General features: G+C 55.3%; 4 protein-coding genes across 4 annotated transcripts; 2 read left to right on the top strand and 2 right to left on the bottom strand.

Annotated features, from left to right (window-relative positions):
- Nucleotides 1-87: 87 nt before the first annotated feature.
- Nucleotides 88-4,431, bottom strand: MAM_06034 (DNA-directed RNA polymerase III; the record flags this gene model as incomplete). The annotated part of the gene is made up of 1 exon (XM_040824832.1): nt 88-4,431. One exon carries the CDS (start codon nt 4,429-4,431, stop codon nt 88-90), a length of 4,344 nt encoding a protein of 1,447 aa, XP_040677252.1.
- A 1,597-nt stretch (nt 4,432-6,028) lies between these two features.
- On the top strand, nt 6,029-7,331 carry MAM_06033 (uncharacterized protein; the record flags this gene model as incomplete). The annotated part of the gene is made up of 2 exons (XM_040824831.1): nt 6,029-6,162; nt 6,215-7,331. The coding sequence occupies 2 exons, from the start codon at nt 6,029-6,031 to the stop codon at nt 7,329-7,331; spliced, it is 1,251 nt and encodes a 416-aa protein (XP_040677251.1).
- Nucleotides 7,332-7,412: 81 nt separating this feature from the next.
- MAM_06032 (uncharacterized protein) lies at nt 7,413-7,856 on the top strand (the record flags this gene model as incomplete). The annotated part of the gene is made up of 1 exon (XM_040824830.1): nt 7,413-7,856. The coding sequence occupies one exon, from the start codon at nt 7,413-7,415 to the stop codon at nt 7,854-7,856; it is 444 nt and encodes a 147-aa protein (XP_040677250.1).
- A 3,095-nt stretch (nt 7,857-10,951) lies between these two features.
- MAM_06031 (AMP-dependent synthetase/ligase) lies at nt 10,952-25,375 on the bottom strand (the record flags this gene model as incomplete). The annotated part of the gene is made up of 2 exons (XM_040824829.1): nt 10,952-24,928; nt 24,980-25,375. 2 exons carry the CDS (start codon nt 25,373-25,375, stop codon nt 10,952-10,954), a joined length of 14,373 nt encoding a protein of 4,790 aa, XP_040677249.1.
- Nucleotides 25,376-26,344: the final 969 nt, after the last annotated feature.

Genomic DNA, 26,344 nt, shown 5'->3' with positions numbered 1-26,344 from the left:
GGTATAGGCTGTACTCGCCAGGCGTCATGTCACAACTGCATTGATGCAAAGCGCTTTTTGATTTTCGACATGCCTCCCATGGAACGCCTACGCCCGTTTCCTTGCCTTCCTTTTGCTCGTCACCGCTGAATTCCACGCATCCTCAAACAACGTCTTCTTCTGCGCCACATCTCCAGGCCGAATCCCCAGCCGCCGTACAACTTGGAATGCACCCGTGCCCACGGCCATCGTCTGTCCCATGATGATACACTCACTTACACCCTCAATCTGGTCCGTCTTCATGCCCGCCGCAGCCTCGAATAAGTGGTCTGGCGTCTTTTCAAAGGATGCCAACTGCAGCACACTATCTCGCATCTTGGACAGACCGAATCGTGTGATGCCCAGCACCTCGCCTTTGTACGTCATGACGTCAGCCAGAAGTTGCATGTGCCGAGGATCGATGCCCATGTCGCCCATGACCTGGCTGATCTCGTCGGCGATGGTGGTTCGTGCAGCTTCGATGCCAAGAACGTCGCGACACTCCATGACATTGTTGGACCGGGTCTTGGTGCCAATGACACCTTCTGTGGTCATACACTCGCGTAGTCCATAACCCTCGACCAGCACCTTGTGCGTGTTCTGCTCTGACGTCTGAATAATGGCACGAGTGGCCTCCGAATACCCCGAGATAGGGACGAGCGGAAGCGCCCGGCGCAAGAAGTTGGCGCGTAGTAGCATGTCGCCGCTGTCCTCGAGGGCTGGCTTGGTGCGCGTCGTCTTTCTGGCCGGCATGTCGCTTGCATCTCGTACTCGGATGACGAGTCTGTCGCCGAAGACGGACAGGTCCTCACGGAGAATCTTGAGCTTTCGCTGCTTGCAAATAGATTCGGCAATGTCGTGAACACCAATGCCCAGGTGGAGGTCGGACAGAGCGCTTCGGTCAATCTGCAGCACCACGTTGCCCTCGTCGGGACGCCATTCATCCTCCACGAAGTGCAGCACGTCTGAGATGTACGTCTTTTCGATGCGGCCCTTGACGACTCTTGCAGCCTCGATTTGTTGATCGTTCATCAGGGGGCACGTAATCACCGGCGTGCTGATATTCTTGGAGGCGTTGATGATTTCTTTGATACGCGGCACACCCTGTGTGATGCTCATGCCGGCGACACCGGCAAAATGGAAAGTTTTCAGCGTCATCTGCGTACCAGGTTCACCGATCGACTGGGCTCCGACGGCTCCGACGGCGTGGCCGGGCTCCACGTGAGCTTTTTTGTACTTTTCGAGACACATCTTGATGAAGAGACGCAGCGTTGTTGTTGTCACCTTTGCAGTGCGGTCAGCATGGTCTTGAGCGGTGGCCTTGAGCATCCTATCGCCATCGAATCCAGCCAGCTCTCGGACCTTTTCAAGCTTGGAGGCCAACCCTTCCACATGGCTTTCAATCGTCTTCAGGAAGCGTCGGGCACCCTCGTGCTCATCAATGCCGTAATCGGTTGTGTCGTCGTAATCGAGCTTTTCGCCATATGCCAAGCCGTGCCTGGGAAACCGCCTTCGCTCCACAGCAAGCATGGAATCGCAAAACGCTCTGATTTCGCCAGGGGTCATGGCGGCCTCTTCATTATCCCAGGTAAGCGTCTCGGCATGACTCCAAGTTCGCTTAAAATTAACAGGCTCAGCTGAGCCCTCCATGTCAACAGGGTCAAGCTTATCAGCACCAAACTGGAACTGAACAATTCCGCCTCCTGAAGTTCTAACTGTGTCGTCATACTGAGTCGACAAGTCCTCCAATGACTTCATTAGTCGCCGCGACATGTAACCGGTTTCAGCAGTCTTAACAGCAGTATCAACCAGACCTTCACGACCAGAGATAGCGTGGAATAAGAATTCTGTGGGGAGAAGACCCGTGTAGAAACTGTTCTTGACGAAACCTTTTGATGGGGGCTGGCGGGCGTTCTTGTGGAAATGAGGCAAACTTCTGTCTTGAAATCCATCAGGAACTCGCTGTCCACCGATAATTTGTTGACCGACAACTGCCACCATTTGTGCGACATTAATGTCGGAGCCCTTGGAGCCAGACTGAGCCATGATAAGGGGGGCATTATTTCGAGACAGAGTGTCAATACAGTAAGAACCAGCCTGCTGTCGAACCTTGCTGAGGATACCAGAAATTGAGTTTTCTAGAGTCTGCTCCATGTTACAACCTGGAGCCTTGTCTAGTTTGCCCTGCTTAAAAGTCTCGATAAGATCGTCACACATCTTGTAGGCGGTCGACACTAGGTTTTCTTTCTCGACGTTTAAAGTCTCCGTCGGGAAGACGTCACCAACGCCGATGGAAAATCCGCGATTAGTGAGCGCTCTGGCACAAAGCTTCGCTAAACGATTCATGGCGACAACTGCCTCGTCCGGGCCAAAATCTCGAAGAATCACGTAGAAGATAGAATCCTTCTTTCCCGATCCGACAGTCGACTTGTCCATACGGCCACACATGACCTCTGAATTGCGAACAACAAGCCAGCCATCGTTTGGGTCCATATCAGGGCACTGGCCGGGGCGCGCTTTGTACGCTCGACACTTTGCGTCAAGGTTGATCTTGACAGAACAATTCCTGTTTGGTCTCATCATGACGCTGAATATTTGTTTTCCAGTCCATAGGGCCTTTGGTGCCACAATGGCAGGAGCAGGGACTTCTATTTTGGTGCCCTGCTCCATCATGTGCATGCAAATGTATGAAAACGACTTGCGATCGAAGAATCGATCCTTGCTACTTAGCAAGAAAGCAGCCGTGATGAAATCCTGCGTCGCAGCAATAATTGGCTCTCCGTTCTTGGGTGTAGCTAAATTGTACTTCACACCCATGAGGTTGATGGCCTCTGCTCTTGCCTCCTCTGTCTGAGGAACGTGAAGGTTCATTTCATCGCCATCAAAGTCAGCGTTATAAGGGTTGCACACACACTCATTGAGACGAAATGTCCTCCAGGGTCGAATCTTGGCCAGGTGGCTCATAATACTGAGCTTGTGGAGTGAAGGTTGACGGTTGAACAGCACCACATCGCCGTCCTCGAGGTGGCGTTCGACAATATCGCCGTAACTCAGTTGCTTGGCTGCCAAGTCTCTATTACCAAACCGCAAGTTGAACTTGTAGTAACTGTCGTCTTCTTTCTTCAAGATTCCCTGGGCGCCAGGCCAGACATCGCAGCCGTTCCGGACACATTGACGTAGCTTTGCGATGTTTTGCCGATTGACTTTTTCGGGATATGTCAAGTTCTTGGCAACAAGCTGGGGGACAGCAACTTGGTCGATCCCCAAGTTGGGATCAGGCGAAATAACTGTGCGGCCGGAGAAATCGACCCGCTTGCCTGATAGATTTCCTCTGAACCGGCCTTGTTTTCCCTTGAGGCGCTGGCAAAAACCTCTGGTAGACTTCCCAAATCCTGGCTGTTGCAGACCCGGCACATCACTATTGACGTACATGGCTATCTGAGTTTGCAAGTACTCCCACTGTTCCATGATAGTTTGGATGGGAGAGCCCTTTTGCAGGGCTGATCGGATCATACCACTCACCCAAACAATATCAGCTAATTTTGTCGTGAGATCATCTTCGTTGCTCGCATTATCCTGTGCTACTGAAGGTCTGATACACACTGGGGGAGCAGGCACAAATTGCCATATGAACATTTCTGGACGCCCTTCAACTGGATCAAGACCAAGTAGTTCGCAGTCTGTTGGGCTAATCATTTTAAAGAGGTTTAAAACTCTAAGAGGGTTGAGATCTTCCATGGCCTTGCGAAGGTGCTTCTCAAGTTCGGGATTTTCGCGCTTTGCCTCGGAGAACGAGCCGTCAAACTTGACTTTGCTTTCAGGGGGGACCTTTTTCGCGGCGGTAGATTTATTGTAAAAGGAAAATTTGTCGTGTGTCAGTTTCAGAACGCCAATCTTTCGGATCTGGCCATTCACTGATGCGCAGTAAGGGCACGTCTTGGCCTTGCGACACTGTTCGTTGATTCTTTTGCAAATCTGCGTGCGGCGAAGGTTATCCATGGGCCGTCTCAGCTCCTTGAGGAAGGACCGCCGCTCGGGCTCTTCAAGCAATACTCTTCCACAGTCCTTGCAAATCTCCTGCAGAATGGACATGATGAACCTCAAGTAGCCAATGTGAAACGCCGGCAGAGGTAATCTGACATGGCCAAAGTGTCCAATGCAGTTCTGCAGAGAGTCATGGCAAGTGTCGCATTTCCCGCTCTTGCTTGAGGTTCCTAGCCTTGGATCTAAAGGTCCATGACGATACGGCGCTCGGTTATTCTCAATATCGTACAGTAATCGGTCCGACACTTCGAGAACGGCTTGGTTGGCAATGTCTTGGTTCGACTGGATGCCGAACTTGATGCCCTTGAAGCGCTTGGGAAGCTTGTCTTCAAGCTGCTGCTTGACAGGGCCCTCGGTCGAATGTATCATCCTGAAGGCGTAGAGCGTCGGCTGGTGTCGCGCCGTGCGAGATGAGTGAGCCTTTCGGGGCCTGGCCTCGATGTCGAGCTGATGATGGCGGGGTTGTTGAGACCCGGACTCGGACGGTCTCACGAGGTAGCCGCAGTTTGCGATGGCAGGACAAGTCCGAACATGACAGCAGCTATTGGGGAAAAAAAAGGAGACAAGACAACGAAGAGGCGCGCTTCGAAGGGGTGTTACGGGCAATGACTTTTCGACGAGAGCTTCAAATGCTGGCGTCAAACTCGAACTGTGGTTGGCGACGAGTGACGGGTTATGACTTGCGCTGAGTCGTGCTATTCGCGCTACCGCCCCACACTGATTTTAGGCCCACTCCCGACCTGCCACGCCCTGCCCAGTTCATCTATATATCTATATAAGAAGTTATTACAAAAATATTCTTTAACATTAAAAATTTAGCTGCAGCTGCCTAAGAAGCTCTTTATTGTAATACTACAATTATTGCGATATGAATAACTGCAGCCGCGGCGCTAGCCTTCTAATGCTCGCTCTGCAATGTGATGGGCTAGCTCTATGGAGCAATAGCAGGTGCTAGCCGCAGTCATCCCGGTGGTGTGCCGGACCCCTGGGTACGTAACGAACAAGCCGCCCTTGGCCCGTTTATCTAGCACTATACAGGTTGTCAACGAAGAGGTAACGTTAGTATGTCCCATTCTAGTGCATCCATCTAGGTCGAGCATAGCTCAGACTAAAACATAACATGATTTATTATACTATATTGTGATATAATAAAATATAGTGTAATTAAAATTACAAAAAATACAATACTTTTAAAAGTCTAGGACTCGTAGCTATTGGCCTGCGCTCAGCTCTCACACAATCCCCCCTTGCCGACACTAGATGTTCCTTCCCTTCGCGGAATTGTTCCAGACTAGGACTGTCTATGTCTAACCTGCAGATTGATACCATTCCGATAGACTCTCAGGCTGTAAGGCTGTCACAGCTAAAGATGAGCCTAGGCACAATGAGTTGCAAGGGTCGTGACATAAATGTCCGATGTCTGTATCAATCTCATCCTCTGCTCTCAACCGTTCAGAATTTGGCTGTGCATTCTTCACTCTGGCAGATAGGTACTTGAAGTACTTGGCAATAAATAAGGTACTGTGTGGCGGCTTAGGCGCGTACATCGGAAGGAAACAACACGCACAGGGATAAAATTCAAGGGGTTTTTCATTTCATTCGATCAATCGTAGGAGGTCTGGTTGCTTCCTCTTTAATACACATCATTTCTCTTTTTTCACGTTTCAAGTGTTCTTATCGTCCCGTTTCAGTGGGCTTGCTGTGCCGTGCGACAAGACGGGTTGCACAAAAAAAAGTGGAACCGCTGCAATAGTTACTACGTACTTAAGTAGCCTTTTCTCTTGGCTTCATACTTGGCAGGTTTACTTGAGGGAGATGGTACTATTTTAGTCCCAAAAACTGCTCACATCAAACATCAGACCAAACGTTCCACTGCCATTCACCCCGGGTGCCTCTCTCTCCCCGACGCCTCCTCAAAATGACGATGCCAGGGCTTGGGTCTCACAAATTATGTGTTGATGACATTATGTCATTCGATGATGTGGAGCTGGTCCAGTACATGATGCCAAATCAACGTCCCGACGGCGGGTTTGAACTCGAGTTTGATGGTTGGGAAGAGCTGCCAGAGGACCAGCGGGACGCGCTCGTTGAGAAGTTAAAGTAAGGTTTCTACGCCAACCAGTATGGTTTCCATTGCTGACAGGCGAGATAGGATCGGACAACAAAAAGTGAATGATGCCGTGCAGTCTCGCCCTATTGATGCCGATCAGCTTGCCGCACGACTTTGCGAGGTCGTGGACAATCAAGACGCCATGCCACAAGCCAAGCCCAGACAATCCCGCTGTTACAGAACACCCACGGAAGATCTGGACGACCGTACAGAGGAGAAGCGAAACGAGACCAACGCCTACAACTCTCTTGTCAGTGACGGCTGCCGACCATTATACCCCATCAGTCGCCTAGAAGAGGTTTTCAACGGACTGGAGGAATTTGACGACATTTTGCAGCCTTGGCTGACCTATCCGCCGGATCGGTGTCAAGCGTTCCGGACGCAGTTGCACAGGTGGGACATGTTTCGTTGTTGGCGGCAAGACAACAGAGAGATGGACGAGGAAAAGGAGTTTGCTGCTTACGTGGAGGAGCAAAAGCGCCAGAGAGCTGAAGGTACAAAAACGCGTCCGACAGCGAGTCAGTACCTCGAACAACTCAGAAATTTGTTCCAGAGGAAGCAACGTCATTACGGCCTTGATGACGGAGAGGAGGAGTTTGCCGCCTATGTGGAGGAGAAGAATCAACGGCAATTTCGAGTCGACGGCCCGTGGCCGGGAATGTCCGAACATGAATATGTGCAGATGCTTGAGACTCAATTTAAAGACAAGCAGACTAAAGAGGGCATCGATGATGGGGATGGAGGGTTCGCCGCGTTTGTCGCAGAGACGCAGCGACGAGCCATGGAGCGTGGACGCACGTGGCCGGGGATGACGGAGGATGAGTATCTTCAGATGCTCAGGAAAGCGTTCAATCAGGAAAAAGACCGCCGCTACCGGCAGAATTTCTACTGGCTACGGGAGGACCATGGCCGCGGCGGGTTTCCTGAATACGTTGCAGAAGCCAAGCGTCGGCTCGCTCGGCATGGCTTCACGAAAGCATTCGCTTTCGACAAAGACGCGGCCAAACAAGACGGACGGACGACGTGGATCGAATACCTCAATTACGAGTACTCGCGCCTCGACAAGGACACGCGAGCCCTCGCACGCCTCGAGCCAGATCATAATAAAAGCTGGCAAAAGCTTCTGGACTCGGGGGCCTTGCGGGATGACGAGAATTAGTCGGGACCGTGGTCTTTTGAAACAACACTGCGGCTCGGTAGTGAACTAGATGCAGCTAGAAAGGCAACAGTGCACGCCAAGATGGATGCTGAGGCAGTTCGGGAGAAAGCCTTGAAAGATTCGAATACAAGCCTTCCTGATTCAGTGCAGGTTCGAATGATGAGGGAAGCCCAGTCTAGGATAGACGCAGCTGAAGCATCGCTCAAAGCCGTCAAAAGGCGATGCAAACTTATCTCGGAGTTTATGGGGGCAACTTCGAAGTACTATAAAATCAAGGAAAATATAAGGATTCAGGGTGTTCGTCTCCAGTGGATTCGGGAGCAGATGCCTCCATTGGAAGCCGAGTTGAAAGAGGCCCAGGTGTCTGAAGGTAGCTCAAGTGCGAGAACGAACAAGCGAACACTAGGGGATGATGGTGGTGATGGTGGTGATGACAAGGCGCAGGAGCGGAGCGCCAAAAAGAAGAAACGGCATCACCAAGCCGGCTCACCATCAAGAGACTCGAGCTCTTTGACGCAAGCATAAGCATCAAAGCGCAGTCGGCTCGCCAAGGCAGGGGACGGGCGGTCGTCTGACCCTTGAGATTATCTCTGGCTGGCGAACCGAGCCACTAAATAGACCAAGGAGAATAACATGCCGAGAAGCTCTGCACAGAGATGCACAGAGATGCAGAAGCCTAGTTTGTATAAAGTTACGTGGGAGTTGTACGTAATCCATATTGGAAGATAAACTAGCCCTTAGGTGCTCTGATGTCGCACGTGTCTACGCGAAGCTGGCAGAAGCGAAAAGATGGCTAGCTACAAAAAGACGCTCAAGTGTAGGAAAGTAAAAGTGTGAATTCGTGCCAATTTTCAAGATTAGTTTCCTTTGCGGGTACCAGGGCCGCCGCAACCCAAACTCACGGTGACTTTCGATATTGGGAACAAAAAGTATAGACGGACTTGCTGTGTCTTCTCCCGTACTTGCAGAGGGACAATTGTTGGAAAACAAGGCGCATACAATTACATGAATTCTACGGAGTACCATTACATCTTAACATTGCTACCCTGCAGTACGGAGTAATGTGGTCATGCTCCGCCTTTGTCGTATTTTAACTGGTCAACTGTTCAACAGAGCCCCACACCCAAGGCTATATAATGGAGATTAGTATTCGACCTCACGCCTTCGGGCATTTGGTTTATTTGAAACGATACAGGTTAGTGCGCGCACATCTGAAGAGAAGCTTAGTTCGAACCCTGTAGCTGACAACCTCACAGAGAAGATTAGCATGGCCCCTGCACTAAGGATGACACGTTTAATCAAAGAGAAGCTAAACATTTTTTTTTTTTCCTCTTCCTTGTCGCTCCGTCACGTAAATTTTATTCGTGTTGGTCACCCCGTGTTACAAGAATATGCATTATGAAACATTTTACGCCTGGTCTCCTCTTTCAGTGATTGCTGCCGCAAAGACTGCTGGCAGAACGACAACATAACAAGTAACTCGGGATCATCGAGTATGCCCAGGCACCTTTATACACGTGAACTGAGGGAAGCCTCGCCATCACCCTTGGCATGTACATGCAAGGTGTCGCAGAGCTGAGGCCTTGATCGGATGGCGCAGCTGTTGCGGCCATGGGCATGGGCCATTTCCTGGGCGTTGATGTTGACCATGGATGGCATCTGTTGAGGCAGCCAAAAATCCGGGCAGGACCCCATCATTTGCTTCTCATTTCCAAGGCGACTCCACTCCGGGGCTCGACGTACGGAGTAAAGACGAGGAGACGAGGAGACGAGCAGCCGATGACGGGCTTCTGGACATCCTGGCAAGAGGAGCCATGTCCAGAGATATAAAGCCGTCGGACTTCCGTCGGGACGGGACGCTACGTCCCACAGGTTGCAATCGTCTTTCCCCTGCGTATCTTGCGTAGGTAAACCATCAAGGCCAAGTCGCAGTTGTTCTCGCGCGGAGCTCTCCTTTCCACGGGCGCCGCACCAAGATGAAGTCGTCGGTACCCCTTTTCAGCCTTCTCGCGACACTGCCTCGAGCCAGTGCGCTTGGCGAGCCGCTACACGAGACCGAGAACCAGCTCTGCTTCGGTGCCAGAACATCCCAACTGGGCTGCAACTACGCATCAGATGAGGTACGTGGCCCATGGCACCCCATGGCACCGTTTACGACGGGTCAGAATGTCGCCGCGAGGCTGACGCGACGTGCGAACAACTACAGGGAGACGTGATCGGAAACATCGGCATTGCCGACGTCTGCACCAAAGGCAAAGTCAACCACGAAAGCTGGATGCACAGGATCCCAAGCTGCGACTGACCGCGACGGGCTGCCACGCGAGGCGCCGGACTTATGGCCGCGGGGGAGGCGTTGGGACGCAGTTGTCGCCTTGCAAGTCGGAGTTGCAGCTCGGCCACGCGGATACGCACGATATTGTCATGCGGCTTTCAGCAGCGGGAAGTGTCGTGCGGAGAGAAACCCCTGGCAAGCTGATCGGCGACCGCTCCCGGAGAGTGAACATGACTCTTGTTGCTGTTGTTGTACGACCTGAAAATCATGCGCCTCCTGTTTGGATATTTTCTGAAGGAAGCCGAGACACGGAGATCAGTGGAAGTTTAGCTTGACGAGCTCCCCTCATATACGGCACACACCATTGATACTGGGAGTACTGGGGCAACTCGAATAATATAACCTACCTCACCTGCTCTTTGACAAGTTCCTCTCCCGCCGTGCCGTTTCCAGCCTGATCAGTGCGTACATCTGAAATGGGGCATGGCCAGTGAGGAGCCGTGAGCCGTGACAGTGGTGAGAAGAAGGCCGGTAGCATTATACAACAAATCAGCAGGTTGGCTGCCCCGAGAAGGACTACTTCTGACGGCATGACATCGTCCCCGGCGACGGGAGCATTTAGACGCCGATACAAGACTACAAGACTACAAGACTGGCGCAGAGAAGAAGAGGAGACAAAAGGTCGAAGCTTTCGTGGCAAGCAGCCAATGCCAGGCGCAGCACTGGCATCGACGTGCCGCAATATTGACTCAGCCAGAGACCTGTCTTGCGATACGGTTAGTTGCACGCTGCATCTATTGCCAAATAGAGGTCCCGCCGTCGCAAAGTCGCATTCTTTATGGACACGGCTGCATGGCGTGGCTGCGGTGCTGTACGGGGCGTTGCGACATCCGCACCCCGTGCATGTCCAAGATTGTCCCTTCAGTGACTACACGTGAGCTGCCGTCAGGCCGAGGGCTCGGAGGCTTTCCTGCTGGTACAGCCGCAGCCGTCTTGTTGCCGTTGTTGGCCCTGATTTCGGGACCGTGACACTGACACTGAGCCGAGTTGAGGGGGTTCGTTCGTTCCATCGCCGTCATTCATGGACAGATGTAGCTGAGCGCGTGGTTGCTAGCTCATGAGGCGAAGCGAAGCACCTTTTTAGAAAAGCATTCTACAGCCTCGGTCTAATGCTCTACCCGGATGAAGGATTCATCCTGAATATAAGTGTCATGCCCCGAAACACCCGTATATATATATGTATGTGTGTGTGTGTACAAGACATATATACTGAATGACAGTGAAAACAAACAAGCAAAAGAATTTATAGAAGACTACGGAAACAACCCTCCCGTCCTCGTAATGGAACCTATGTCTCCTCAACGAACCGAATCAACTCGGCGCTGAATTTTTCCAGGAACTTGGTGACAAAATCACGGTCACCGTGCAAAAGGAGCTCGTTGCCGCTCACATTGACGCTCATGTTTCCGTTCTGGTGCACGAGGACGTTGAAGTAGAGCTTCTGGTCGGGCATGGAGGATGTATCCAGAGCGTCGACGGTCGAAACAACCGACGACGGCGCAGTCCTTGTGAAGTACTCGGAAGCCAGAGGCTCGCCGAGTTTGAGACGGCGCAGCACCTGTCTCTGCCCGATGCCGTCCGGTCGCGACTCGACATCCTCTCCCGCCGAGTAGAGAATGTTGAGGAAGGAGTTGAACTTGGGTGACAGCTTGTCCAGATTGTCGGCCTGCGCGAACTTGGTGAGCTGCGCTACATGATCCTGAACAGCATCGAGCCGTAGCTGCTCTGGTCGGACCTCCAAGTCCACGCTAAGTGGCGTCACGGTCATGGTGGGAATACTCGTGCCCGTGAGGTCGAGCGTGTGCACGCCGTCAGCGGAAGACAAGGAGCGCGAGGAATGGTTCAAGCCGAACGTGGGCCTCGTCCGGCCCGTCACGCGGCCAAGCACGCGAGCATAGGCGATGATGACTGCGGCCGAGGTGTAGGCCTTGCCGTTGACGGCGCTGCCGAGGGCATCGGCGACGCCTTGCGGCAGAACGTCTGCGTAGGCTGCCTTGAAGTGCGGTCCCAGGCGCGGGTTGCTGTCCTTGGCTGCCACGGCTCCCGGCTGGATGATTGTGTCTTGTGCCTTGGCTAGGTGCTGCCTCCAGTAGTTTTGCTCTGCTTCGGGATGCCTGAGGTGGACGATCTCCCGGACTGCGGACCGAACAGACGGGTAGGATGGCAACGGCGTGGATGCGAACAGACCAGCGAGGTCCTTCTCGATCATTTTGATGCTCCATGCGTCGTACAGGGCATGGTGTACCCGAAGAATGAGCGCCTGTCCGTCAGACGCCTGCAGGAGAGAAAGACGAGCCGGCGCTTCTTTAAGGTCAGACGGCTTGACGTTGCCCTCGCCGACGTCCTTGTGAACCAGCCCCTGGATCGTGAGAGTGAGGTCCTGGGCCACTGTGAAGCGCTTGGCCGCAGAAATGCTCTCATCCAGAGTAACCTGCACCACCTCTGAAGGTTCGTCTATGTGGACAAAGGTCGTCCGCAGAATCTCGTGTGCCTGACAAAGTGCCGCCCAGTGAGCCGCCACCTTGTTTGCGTCAGTAGAATCGTCGACCCGGTACGCCCAGGGGGGCTCGAAGAACCTCTTTCCGCTGTGTAGCCACTGCCGCAAAGTCTCTCGCTGCCCTGGGAGAACAGGAGATATGGACCTGATCTGCTCCTGTGATAGACCAAGCTTGTCGGCCACCAGTCCCTTGAGACCGCTGCGTTGCAAAAGGGGTTGCTCCCTCGGATGCTTGGGGATGGTGCTTTCCGTCGACGCCAGCTTCCTGACAACATCTTGGATGCTGGCGCCTCTGACGATTTCAAAAACGCTCGCACGAATGCCCATCTTGTTCTTCAGCATCTTGGACAAGCGGATGGCCGAGATGGAGTCCACTCCAATGTTCACCAACTTGGTGTTGCACCGTATGTCTTCCCCTCTGATCTTGTCCCCGACCACCTGCTTTACGAGGTCCAGAACGGCCTCAGCCTTTCCCGTCAGTCCATCTGATGCTAGACAATCAGCATCCCCGCTCGCCCCCTTCTTGGGTACTCGTTCTTTGTCCCAACTATCCGCCCGAGGTACGTGGGCGGGATCGAGCGCCGAATTTTCCAGATTCTCCGCCCCAACGTATCGCAAGGCAGCTTCCAACCGCTGGCCCAGGCGATTCGCCTCCTCGTCGCCCGCTTTGGTTCGCAGGGCGCCGTGCAAGGCGCCATCTTTGATACGGAAGCTGACGATGTAAGGGTAGTCATCGTACGCAGGTCCCTTCTCACCAGTCTTCGTATCATCCGGCGTCGCGGCACGGGCCGGCACGACAAGATCCGTCCGTGGCCTGTCGCTTTCGGAGCCGATGACGCCGTCGAATACGAACAAGCTCTGGAAGAGGCCGGCGGCTGTGTTGACACCTTCAGCCCTGGACGATCTCCATGCTGTCTGGATGGCCCTCAAGGACGCCATTCCCTTTGCGTCCCTGGCATTGTCGCCCAGTGCTTGTAGTTGAGATAAAGCCTGACCGATGCTGATGGCCCCCGACTGATGAGCCAACTTGATACGCAGAGGAAGCGTGTTGATGGTCGGCCCCATTATGATATCGCCGCTGTCATCGTCGCCTGCCATAATCACCTCCCCAAAGACAATATCTGGCTGTTTGTAGACCGACTCGCAGAGGACCTTGGCCCAGGCGAGCTGCATGGCCGCCTTGGAAGTCACGCTTGCCGCTCTGCATTTGCTCTGAAGGCTCGCCAGCTCCAAGCTGCCCAGGGTGAAGTAGAAGCAAGAGGAAGCGTGCAGCGACTCGCCGGATATCTCAACAGGACTATACGCGTAGTCTCGCACCGTATCCGTCCAGAATGCCACGGCACGCTTCTGCGCCAGAGCAGACGCCTTGGCAAAGGGACGGAATAGGTACTTCACGTCAGTGTGGCCTCCTCTGTCCTCCCCCCCATGGCCGGCAAGACGTCTGGCGTAGTCTTCATTCAAGAGTCGCAACACAGCCTGGATGGATCTTGCGTCATACAGGGCGTGGTGAATTCTCAACCGGACCAGGCCCGACTTTGCAACGTCCCACTGGACAAGGTCACTCTGCTCCGAGGGCGAGACTACACCGACCCACGGCGCGTCATCATTCTGCGTGAAGATGAAGCGAGTCCTCAAGATCTCGCATGTCTGCACGGTGTCGTTGACGGCAGCGAAGAAGCACCCAAAGCTTGGAGTGTCCCGCTCACGCGCCGTCTCAGATAGCTGCATTGCGTGGGTGTACATGTATGCCTGGTCTTCAATGGCCATGGAGGCGCTCAGCATGCCCTCTTGGAGTGGTGTGGCGATGAAGAGAACATCGCCGGCTAGCTGCCGCATGATCTGCTCATAGTCAGCCTGACCGGCAGCAGACTTTTCTCGCCCCCCGTTCGTATTCCCCCTTTCAGCCCCGTCGATGCTGCTAGGCGCGCGGCGCTTGCTCCTGGCCTGGTAAACGAGCGCTGCGACGCCTTGTACAGTACGAGCCCGGATGACAGCGTTGGGCGTGATCTTGATCCCCTCGGACTTGTTGACACGTTTGACAAAGGGCAGAACATTGACAGAATCAATTCCAAGCTGGTACAGTGACGTCATCTCCGGGTTCCGGGCCTTGATATCAGCCTCGTCCAGGCTCAAGAGGCGACATGCAGTAGACACCACGCAAGCCAGGGCCTCATCAAATCCCTCGCTTGAGAGTCGAGATGCGGACCGGGCGGACGAATCATTGACGATGCTGTTTCGAGAAAGGCCAGCAGCTTCGTAGGTCAAAGGCGCGAACTGCTCGATCGTGGCACTATTGTCCGCAGAGGAAGCAACAATCTTCTCCAACACAACCCCAACATCCTGAAGCTGTGCTTCGGTCAAGACGCCTGCGGAAGAAAGCGACACGACAATCTTGCCATCGGCACGCATGTCAACGTCGATTGCCAGGGCCAGATCGCCCTTGGACTTGCCAGGCAGAGGCGTCATGTGGCCCGGCGCAGGCTTTCCATCAGGTGAGTCTTCATCTGCTGAGACAACGTTGATGGTCAGGAGGCTGTCAAAGAGCTTCTCCTCAAGGCCGGCCCAGCGTTGGATCTTGTCTGCGGCCACAAGCGGCATCTTGCCCCGGCAAGCATCGGCGTGGCCTTGACGAACCCTCTCGGCCAGGTGAGGCAGCGTCTCCGTCCCGCCTTCGAGCTTGATTGCATGAACTATGGTGTTCAGGCACGGCCCTACAAAGCCGTTGACGTGTTCGGAGACGTTGCTCAACAGGGGTCGGAGGGACATGGTGAATCCGTAGACAATGGACGATCTCTTGGTAAGGTATGCGAGGCAGAGGGTAGTGGCGACTTGGAAGGCAGTGGACATGGACACAGACCCCCCCTGATGCAGCATCGCCTTGAGCTCCGCCGTTGTGTAGGCGAGATGGCGGATCGAGCGGACCATTGTGTCCTTGTTGAGTTCGTCCGTGTCGCGGCCGATGCGGCAGGGCCGAATACCGCGCAACTTGGCCTGCCATGCGTTCTTGAGGGACTGGGTATCTTCAACGGTGAGGTCGCAGTGGTTAGCTAGGCTCTGCAGAGTCGAGAGGCTCCGGTTATCCAACGCCACGGCTTGGTCCCCCTTGGCGTAAGCTTGCTCCATCTTATTCCTGAGCCACGCGATAGCGGCACCATCATACAAGGCGTGGTGCACCTTCAACGACACCACCGTCCTGGAGGACGCTTCGTCATCTTGAACCTGCAGGCGAATAGGCGGGCGGAAGCTCATTTGGGCTACGAGAGCGGCAGCGTCGTCCTGGCCGTCAAAGGGTGATGGTGGTGATTCTAGCACGACCTGGAAGATCTGGCCGTCCTCGTCCCGCTGGACGAAGCAAGTTCGCAGCATGGCTTCCGAAGAGATGACTTGGGCCGCCGTCTTCTTCCATCGAGCAACGTCTGTTCCGGGCGCAAGTTGATAGTTGAACTGTGTCACGTAGGGGACGTCCGCGGGCTCCATCCCTTCAGACGAGTTGAGCCAGTTGAGGGACAGGGCGATTAGAGACGCCTGGAGAGGCAAGCAAGGGAGGACTGCGGCAGCCTTTGCTCTGTCCAACCTCGTGGCGCCGGGACCGAGGTCGTCCAAGCTCAGCTTCTTCGCTGGGCTCGTACGACGTGTAGTTACCGATCTATCGGGGCTGGAATTTGTACTGCCCGCGAGGGCCAGCGAGCCGACTGTGCAGGAAGGCGAAAGTACGTCTACTAGGGTCACCTTGTCAAAGCCTCGCCTCTTGAGGGCTGACAACAGGTTTACACTTGAAAGGCTGTCAATTCCCAGGCTACGGATATCGCTCGCCGAGGCGGCAACGACCTTTTTGCCCACGACCTCTTGGATCGCAGCGACAACCCCCAACTCTGCCCCGTTCAGGGGCGAGGCAGCTCCCGCGGACGACATGCAGGCAACTTGAGGACTTTGCTGGAGCGTCACAAAGTCCTTTGCCAACTTGATGAGGGACCTGCTGTCGACTTTGCCGGACGCAGCCAGGTACGGAATCCTGGACACCCACATCATGTCCGGGACCATAAAGGCCGGGAGCCCTTCTCGACACGCTTGCTCCACGGCCGAGAGCACGGCTTGCAGCGCCTGGCTCTGCCGCGGGAGCAGCTCAGGCTCGGCATCGAGCTCTGCCCTGAGTAGTGTATTCACCCTGCGTGCCAGGAAGCCCATCAGTCTCTGGTCGAAAACCGCGGCGGCGACGTCTATGGCTCCTTGATCGGCAACAGTCTTCTTGATGAACGCCTCGACCTCGCCAATCTCGAAGCGCTGGCCCCTGATCTTGGTCTGTTGGTCCTTTCTGCCGAGAAACTCCAAAGTGCCGTCGTGCATCATCCTCATCATGTCGCCCGTCCTGTAGATGCGCTTCACACCACCTCCCAGTAATCTGGTGTGCTGGAAGCCCTTCTTATTCTCTTCCGGTCTGTTCAGATATCCCACGGCCACCTGCGGACCGGCGATGCAGAACTCGCCTGGCTGCCCTTTACGGGCGACCACCTGCTCGTCGCCATCCCCGGGAACAAGGAGGATGGCCTCCAGACCAAGCAGCGGCACACCCAGGTTGCGTGCGTTGGATCCGGGACCGACAATGTGGCTCAAGCACCCAATGGTGGCCTCGGTCGGTCCGTAAAAGTTCACAAGTGCCGCCTTGGGGCTTCCGGCGTTCAACTGTTCAAAAAGCTCGTGAGACGCCTTCTCGCCACCGATTGTCAGGACTCTCACTGAAGGCACATCCGCAAGACGAAAGCCCAGCTGGGTGAGCACAGAGGGTACGGATCCCATGTGCGTAATCTCGACCTCGTTAATGACCTGTTGTAAGCTGGCAAAGATACCGTTGCGGTCCTTGCCAATGACAGAACGGAAACCCAGGTGCCACGGAGCAAACATGGATGTGAGATGGGTATCAAAGGCCCGAGATGCGACGTTGAGGTATTTGCCAACGCCTCCGAGATTGGCAGTATCCGCATTGGCTTCAACCAGGCGTTTTGTCATGGCAGAAACAAAGTGAAGCAGGTTTTCGTTTGTGACCCGGACCCCCTTGGGACGGCCTGTTGAGCCGGACGTGTAAAGGAGGTAGCCTCCGTCACCAAGCCTGGCGTCATGCTTGGAAAAGGTCCTAGGCCAGGTTCGAATCACGTCCAGCTCGTCGTCGCCTTCGGGGAGGAAAACGGCCGGAGGGTCACTGTCCGGATTCAGATTCAGATGTCCAGCCCAGATCTTCGTAGTGAGAACGAGCTTGGCGTTCGCATCACGGAGCAGGAGCTGCTTTCTGGCCGCGGGAAGATCCCCGTCGATGGGAAGGTATATGCAGCCGCACCTGAAAATGGCCAAGATGGCAGCCAAGGATTTGGTGTCTCTCCCGAGGTACAGAGCAACCACGTCGTCGGGCTGAAGGTCCGGTCTGTGGCTGGTCAGCATGGAAGCAATTGCATCAACAAGCACTTCTAGCTCAAGATACGTGAGGGTCTTGGTAATGATCTTTTCTTCGCCGCCTTCTCCGTCTTCGCCCTCTTCCAAGAATACTTCCTCTGCGGCAATCCAATCCGGGTGCTCAATCGCCTGCTTAGTGATCAGGTCCGCTGGATTCTTGACAATATCTGTGCCCACAAGGGTGGCATGGTCACCAACAAGAGAGACGAGCTCGCGGCGCATGTAGTTGCTCAGTCGGTCTAGTGGTACCTGGGGCTGGTCCAACATCGCGCGAGCTTGGTCCAGAGTCTGGTCAAGCATGAGCTCCAGCATCGGCTGAGAGACATGACGGGCGTTCCCTGTCAACTCAATGACGTTGTCGGCCTCGAAGATATTCAAGGCCATAGGGTGCTCGACATTCAGTGACAGAGCCTGACCAACTTCGTGAAACATTCCAAGCCCGATGTCAAAATGAGCCTCGTCGTCAAGGGCAGCAGCAGGGTGGAAGACAAACAGGGCTGGAAAGGGGGCATGGCGTTGTCCGCTACCCTCATTGATCATCTTCTTCATGTCCACCGGGTGCAGCCTGTGGGCGCTTTGGCTCAAAGACGAAGAAGCATCGCGTTCCATCGCGGCCCAGAGCTCCAGGGCGCTCGAGGCATGCGCGCGAACAATGACCGGCAAGGTGGCCATGGCAGGCCCTGCGACTCGGGCAAGGTCTGGATGTAAGATACGCTGCGAGACCGTCTGGCCAAAGACGACGGTTTTCAGCTCAAGGACAGCAGCCAGAACACAGCCAAAAGCAGATTGCACAAGACGAGGCAGGTCTGGCGCACCGGCTCTACGCTCACGCAGCTGGTTGGGGATGGTGCGCTTGGCGGGAAGAATCCTTCTTTCTTGTTTCACACGGGACTCTGTAAGATCGGGGAATAGTCCGTTCAGGGCACCATCGGCCTCTACTATGCCACTTAGTCGTCGAGTCCACGCAGCCAAAGCCTCGTCTCGTTGGGAAATGGATGGCAACAGGCCCAGCTCCATGCCCCGTTCCATTTGCAGAACTGCACTGTCGGGTCCGGAAGCTTGCTTCGGGCTGCGATACAGTTTGGCAACGATGTCTAGAAGCATTCTGGAGGCCGTTTCGTCATGGAGGGCGTGATGCATGCTCAACATCATCTTGTTGTTGCCCTCGGAGAAAGTGACCGCCCACGGAGGATGACACTCTCCGGTCCCCAGAGGCGTAAGCTTCATCTGTATCTTCTCAGCGAGTCGAGCCAAGCTTTTTGTGTCTGCGTTGCGAATCGTGGTCCAGTGAAGACGCGTCTTTTCAAGGATCACCTGGAGAATGGTAGCGCAGACGCCTTTCTGGCGCGCCCATTGTGCATTGTCCGCGCCCTTGGCCTCTTCGTCGTACACCGAAAATTGCGACAGTGACACAAAGACTGTCCGAAGAATGTCGAGTTGAGTGGCAGCAGCAGTCCATGCGCTTTCTAGACGAGAAGGATCGATTCGGGGGAGATGATCGAGGTCAAAGATGCGGTGTGACCAGTATGCTCCTTGGTCGATCATGGTTTCGACGAGAAGTGATTCCTGGACCGGTGTGGCAGGCAGTATGTAGGCAGTGTCCTTTGGTCGTACTTCTCCTTGAAGACACTTTGTCAGATGTTCTTTAATGGGAGCCATCCACGAGGTCTCCGGAGCGGGCTTGGCCTTCGAGTCAGGTCCACGGATCGTCTTCATGGAGTCCAGGACGACCTCGACCAATTCGCCCAGGGTCTGGCATCGCATGAGGTCAAGGACACCAACAGCACACCCCATCTGGCGCCGCAATGCCCAGGCCAACTTGGTGACTTGCAGCGAGCTGAATCCCAGGCTCGCCAAGCTGTCATCTGGGGAAAGGGGCTCGATGGGCACTTTGAAGTTCTCCGCAATGGCCACGACGACGCGAAGCTGATGCTCCGGCCAGTCGACCTTGACAACTGAGCCGTTACCGGCCGTCGCGTCGCGTCCCGCGAGAATATTGAGATCGGCACTATTGTAAATGTTCTGCAGGGCTCTTCGATCGACCTTGTTGGAAGCTGTACGCGGCATGGTGGCGTCCAGCACGACTATGTGCCCAGGCACCATGTACGTTGGCAGCATCTCCCTCGCCCTCTGGAAAACCTTGGCTCGGATCACAGCCGTCTCATAGTTCGCCTTCTTGACGGACACAAAGGTGACCACAACCTTGTGGTCGGCATCGCTGCTGCCGCCGCCGACTCCTGGGCGCGGCAGGTAGAGTGTCTCGACGTGCTCGACGGCGGGCAGCTCATCCTTGACGGTGGCACAAGCCGCGCTGATCTCGCTCAGCTCGATTCGAATACCCGTGATCTTGACCAGATCGTCGTTGCGGCCAAGGAATTCAAAACCGTGATCGTTCAGACGCACCATGTCTCCGGTTAGATAGATACGCTCATCGATACCCGGGCCTCCTTGGATGAAAGCCTTGATGGTCTTGGCCTCGTCGCCGAGATACCCCTTCCCGACCTGCGCACCGCCGAGTGCCAGCTCACCAACGCCATATCGAGGCACGAGTTCCCACTGCTTCTTCTGCTCCTCATCGGGGTTCTCGACTTCACGCACAACGTACGCCGTACAAGGTGTCAACGGGAAGCCAACGTTGGCAGCTTTGGCTTGATCGCGGCTCTTTCCAAAAAACTGTCTCATGGTTGATACGACAGCGTTCTCGGCCGGGCCATAGGTGTTGTACGCCTTGGTGGTGATCCCTGGCGCAGCCCAGGCCTCAGCGACGTCTTCCGTCAGTTTCTCGCCGATGAAGGTGACGAACTGCAGAGTCGAGCCCCTGATCTCTTCGACGTCGATGCTGGCGCCGAAAGATGGGGTGAGATGAGCGTGGGTCGGGCGTGACTTATTTACAAACTCGGTGAATGTGCCCAGCACCAGCTCCCGTGTTCCGCTAATCACACTACCGGCCAGACCCCATGTGAAGAAAAGATCTTGCACGAATACGTCGAAGCTGTAGGCTGATAGCTGCAGCGTGCGCACCTGGTCTTTCGCGCCGTGCCCGACCTGGACCTGGAGGTCGCGCATGGCATTCGCGGCGGCACAGTGCTGAATCATGACACCCTTGGGCTCGCCAGTCGTGCCCGAGGTCCAGAGGAGGTAAGCAAGGTCTTGTCCATCGATAGCAGATCGTGAGGCTTGGACGCTGCGGCGCGGCTCGGCCCGCACAGATGTCGTGTTGTTTGCGAATTTGTCGACGAGGATTGCGCGTACACCAGTCAGACTCTCGTGGGCCAGACATGGCTCAGCCAGAGGGAAGGACTCGGTGGTTGTTAGCAGGATCTTGCTCTTCGTCCTGGCAATCAACGACGTTCGTCTCTGGACGGGCGAGGTTTCGTCGATTGGAGACCAGGCAGATCCAGCCTTGAGAACGGCCAGAATACAGACATAGAGCTCAACACTACGCTGCATGCAGATGGGAATAATATCAACGTCTTCTTCGCGCAGGATGTTCGCCAGCCAATTAGCCCGGGCGTCGAGCTCTGCGTAGGTCACGTCAACAGGTGAGGCGTCCAGAGCCGTGTAGAAGCTCAGGGCCAGCAGATCTGGTGTTTCTGCAGCCTGGTTTTCAAACTGAGCGTGGAGAATCTCGGCGCGATCCCGTCTCAGACGTTCCTCTTCCGCCGTGTCTTTCGTTGACATGGGAACGGCGCCCTCTGCCGACAGCAAGCCCCTGGGCAGGCGAGCTGGCAGAGTCTGTACTAGACTTTCGGCCTCGGAACTGAGCAGCACCCCGGTCAATTCTGCAAATTGCTTCACGATAACCTCGGCTGACGTTTGCGACAGGGCGTCGTCGCGATATGTGAGCTTGAATGAGATGGTTCTGGTCTGGCAACTACCGGCGCGACGACCAGCTGGGAACACCTCGGCGAAGATGTCGAAATCATAGCGAATTGCCGGGCTACGTATCTCAGTCCAGGGCGCCGCTGCTGCCATGTCCTGGGCTGTGCTGGGGCTGGCCCCGGGAGGAGAGTATGCCTGAAGGGCCAAAGCAGTGTTGTACGGCAAGGTCTCGAATATGCCAAAAGACATATTTCGGTGACCCTGGGCGAATCTGGAGCGGTTTGCGAGTCCCTCCACCAGCTCACGCACAGTCTGACGGTCAGGTAGAGAAACGCGGCACGGCACCACGGAGAAGCTGGGTGCGTGAATAGCCTCGTGCTGTCCAGAGATGACACTACCAAACACGACACTTCCAGTGTTTGCTTCCGAGAAGACCCGAAGGAGCAAGGACCAAGATGCCTGCAAGATGGAGAGCGGCGAAGCCCCCAAGGCCCTGCTCCTTGCTTCGAGCGTCTGCCATTCTAAGCCGCTGGTAAACTCGATCACGCCATGGCCGTAGTCGCCCGCAGCTCCTGGTGCGGATGATTTCACATTATTGCCGCTCAAGGCGTGGAAACTTTCGACTTCCCAGCCTGAAAGAGCCTCTTTCCATTGCTTGTCAGTTTCGGCGTCTACGCCAGAGGCCCAGTCCAAAACGGCTTCTTTGATACCGAGCCGCGGAAGAGGATCGAGGCCTGCGTACTCTCTGGAAATATCGCCGAGCAACACTTCTAGTGATGCACCGTCACAGATGCAATGTGCCATGCTGATTACGAGCAGCCCATTGCCGCCGTCGGACACATCCTCGGCGCAAGCTTGGACGATCTGCGCGTAATACAGCTTTTGTGACTCAAAGTCCAGGTGTTGATGGGCTGAATCGAGCCATTCGCGAGCATCCCCGGCGGTATTGCCCCGTCTCCGCACAACTCTTATGTCGTTGCCTATCCATCTACGCCAGGCGTCCGGCTTCAAGACGACCTGAGCAAATGGCGATAGGTCATCGTCACACGAAACGATGGCACACCTGTAGATGGCATGTCGATCGAGGACGTCATGAATGGCTTTCTCGAGCGCCTCAAGAGAGACGCCTGGCTCCAGCGGCAAGATTGTGTGACTGACATAATTCCGTCGGTCCATGGCAAAGCTCACGGCCAGCTGGCTTTGCGTACTTGTCGCAGGCAACACCATTTCAACATCGGACTGTTCAATGGAACCAATCTTGGCGAGCGACTCGACCGCGTGGCGGGAAGCAAAGTCGGCGATCCGTCGTTCTGCCCTGGCTTTGGCTCTGGCCTCGTCCACGGCTGATCCCCAAGAGGCGTCGGCGTTTGACGCTGAGGTGAAGAAGACGGATCGAATGCTGGCCTTGGGGTCGAGCAGCAAGCCCAATGATGGTTGTAGATCCGTCGAGTCTGGCCACCGGTTCCTGATTTCACGCAGGAGCCTCATTGCGCGAAGACTGTCTACTCCAGCCTCGACGAGCAATGTGGTGGCCGTCAACGCGGGCCCGGTGCTGAAGTCATTGCTGACGATGATGGACAGCATCTCAAGGATCTCCTTCTCGAGTTGGGCATCCTCTGCGCTCTCCAGGGCCCCGTGCTTTGTTTCCTGGGATTCCACTTTTTCTGATTGCGGCAGCATTCTTTGCACGTATGCTGCCGCTGCTTTGCGGTCGACCTTGCCAGAGGCCGATCGAGGCAGCTCGTCGACCTGGAGGATTCGAGCAGGCCTCATATAGTCCGGCAGATGACGTCGCGCTGCTTCCGCGCATCGTGACTGAACAGCCTCGAAGCTCAGCGTGCTCTTTGGATCTACGACCACCAGACTCATGACCTTTTCGGAGCCCGACGCATCACGTCGAGGCTTCCAGACGCACGCGAGCGTCTGCCGTACGCCCTCGGCATTGTTTGCCAAGACACTCTCAATCTCCCCGAGCTCGACACGCCGCCCACTCAGCTTCACCTGGCCGTCGGACATTCGGCCCAAGAACTCGACGAGGAGCTCGCCCTGATCATTCCATACAATCCTGGCGCGGTCACCAGTCCTGTACGCACGACCCCATCTGGCATCCTCGACGAACACTTTGGCCGTCTCCTCGGGTCGGTTGAGGTAGCCGGCATTGCTGACCTGCGGCCCTGTGAGAACCAGCTCACCAGTCGCGCCCATGGCCACGGGTTCCAGCCCCTGAACGTGGTCGTCGACGATGAGAAGGCCGCAAGTCGTCAGCGGCGTGCCGATAACAGAGCCTCGCTGGGTTGCTGGAACATGGGCTTGGGCAACGGAGTAGATGGTCACTTCCGTAGGACCATACCCATTGTAGATGCCCTGCGGCACCGATGGAGCGTCTTTGCCCGGGGGGTTGTGGCGAGCAAAGTCTCGTAGGAGTCGAGTGTTGAGCGTCTCGCCACCTACCACGAGGCCGCGTATTGAGGATGGATCAATAAGGCTAGCGAAGCTGGGCGTGACGTTTGTCATGTCGACCTCCAACGCGGTGATTACCTTGTCCACATTCTGCATGGTGAGGCTCCTGGGAGCGCAGCAGAGCGTTGAGCCCGTGCTGAGCGTCCAGAAGATCTCAAAGATTGAAATATCGAATGTTGGCGCCGCGCCCTGGAACCATCGAACTGGTCGGTCGCGTGTTGGTGTGTCGGCGCGACAAAGCCCATAGTGATTGCTCAAAGCGGTGACCGTGCAGGCTGCAGAGATGTGGCTCACGATGACGCCTTTGGGTAGACCAGTCGTGCCTGACGTGTACAAAACGTAGGCTGCGTCGGTTTCACAGGGGTGGAAGAGCGGAGGCGGACGTTGTTGTTGAGGCTCAACGTCGCACGTCTCGAGAAATGTAGCCACGCTGATGCTCTCCACGGCTGCGTCGAGCTCGCCCGATCCGTCTACCAGAACTGCCACCGGCTTCAAGTCAGCCAGTAGTGCGTCTCTTCTCTCATCGGGGGCATCCACAGCTATTGGACAGAAAGCCAGGCCAGCTTTCAGAGCAGCAAGATAGCTGATGTATAGTTCGGGACACGGGCCCATGGACACGGCCACTGTCCTCACTGCTGCGCCCGACTGGGAGCTGGCTTGATTAAGCTTGCTTGCCAAGGCGGCGGCGGCGTTTGAGACCTGTTTATAGGTGAATTGTTTCCTCTTCCCGGTTGCAAGGTCCGTGAGAAAGTCCAGGGCAACCCGCTGAGGATGGTCTCGAGCCCTCTGCTCAAACCATCCGTGGAGCAGCGCCGGCTGCGTAGGCTGCCCTTCGCCAGGCCACAACGGCACGGGTCTGTCTGTGGGAGGGTAGTTTAACACGGAGGGTTGCGTCCATTCAATGACACCGCCGCCGCCGCCATTCTCTAGATTCAGGACGATATCTACCAACATTTGACCCAAGGCGTCAAGGGCTGGTTGTGTGATGATGCTTGCCGGCGCGATGAGCCGTATGGGGCCCTCCGCCGCGTGAAGCTGCAGGCCCTAAACACACTGTTAGCATCGAAAACCCCGAGCCCGGTTGGAGTGACGCACTGTTCCTGGGCCGATGGAGAAGTCGGTAGAAAAGTCACCTTGTTCCTCCCCGTGACGTATGAAGGAATACCTGCCAGCCTGAGCGCTGTCGCCGGCGCGAGCCCTGATGAAGCCGCCGCGTGAATCATGTTTAACATAAAACACCTCGTCGAGCTCGGCGACTATAACTCGAGAGACAAGGCTGATGAAGGCTCGAAGAACCGTCCCCTCGCTTGGTCGCGACCCAAACGAGGCCGTCCAGCTCAGTTCATCGCATGATGTTTTATCGACCTCGTGGAGGGTATGCAGCGGCCGAAGCTGCGTAGCCGGTGGTGGCTGTAGAGGAATTGTGTCCCGCATGCGAATATCGTGTGAAGTTGCCACAATGGCGTCTTGACTCTTGAGATGATATGGCATGAATGGCCTGTTGGCAGGCCAGGTGTCTGTTGGGAGGCTTGTTTCTCAAACCAACTGATGTAACTGTGACATGCGTGAATATCAGGCAACATTGATTGTGTCCATGACTGTTTTTCAACGTCCGCCAATATGTCACGATGGCTGTTGCTATTGGCGCATTGTACACGCAACGACCTCTCGGCCAAGGAGCGTGGGAATAAAATCGCCCCCATGGACTGGCAGGGTGCATCCATCATCATCATCATCACTTCGCGGGGCAAACATCCGGTGCCGGCCCCAGAGCCCACATCGTTTCAGAATTCTCTCCGCACCAGTGAACAGGAAATAAGAGTTCTGGGCCGGGAAACAAGGAAAGAGTGAAGCTACGGATGGCGTTGATCGTCCTACGGATGGCGTTGATCGTCATTCAGACCGCAAAACTTGCAGTTTGGGCTAATTTAGCCCCATTCGGACTAGCTTCAAGACCCGCAATCTCGTCTGGAAATTAAATCCCTCACCCACAAGTTGGTTCTAAAGTTGGTAGCCTCCACGGGATGTCACGTTGTACTACTCAAAGCGCAGCGTCCAGCCACAAACGATTAGGCACGGCTCGAATAATCATGAAAATAAGAAAAACATAAGGACAACAAGGAGAGAGCTCGAATTTCTAGCGAAATCGACAAAGTTCGCCTGCGCCGCTGAGGCTGCTTGCAAAAAGTTTGCCGGAAATACGATGGGTTGAGATCAACACCTCATCCCTGGTCGTCGAGTTGGAGTCACTGCCTTGGCTATCTGATTGATAAGATTTCGCAGCGGGAAGTGGAACACACCCACAAGCACCTCCGCACAGTGTACAGACTGTGACCACCAAGGCACATGCCACACACCCTCCACACACCATCTAATCAGATTAGAGATCGAGACGTGGACTTTGATCCGACACCGCACTGCAGTACCGCCATCGGCTACTGCCGGCGGTGGACTGCTGGG

The sequence above is a fragment of the Metarhizium album genome, assembly GCF_000804445.1.
Source record: "Metarhizium album ARSEF 1941 chromosome Unknown scaffold_17, whole genome shotgun sequence".
NCBI classification, from domain to species: Eukaryota; Fungi; Ascomycota; class Sordariomycetes; order Hypocreales; family Clavicipitaceae; genus Metarhizium; species Metarhizium album.
The sequence above is the reverse complement of the archived record's forward strand: the minus strand, read 5'-3'. Positions and strand labels throughout refer to the sequence as shown.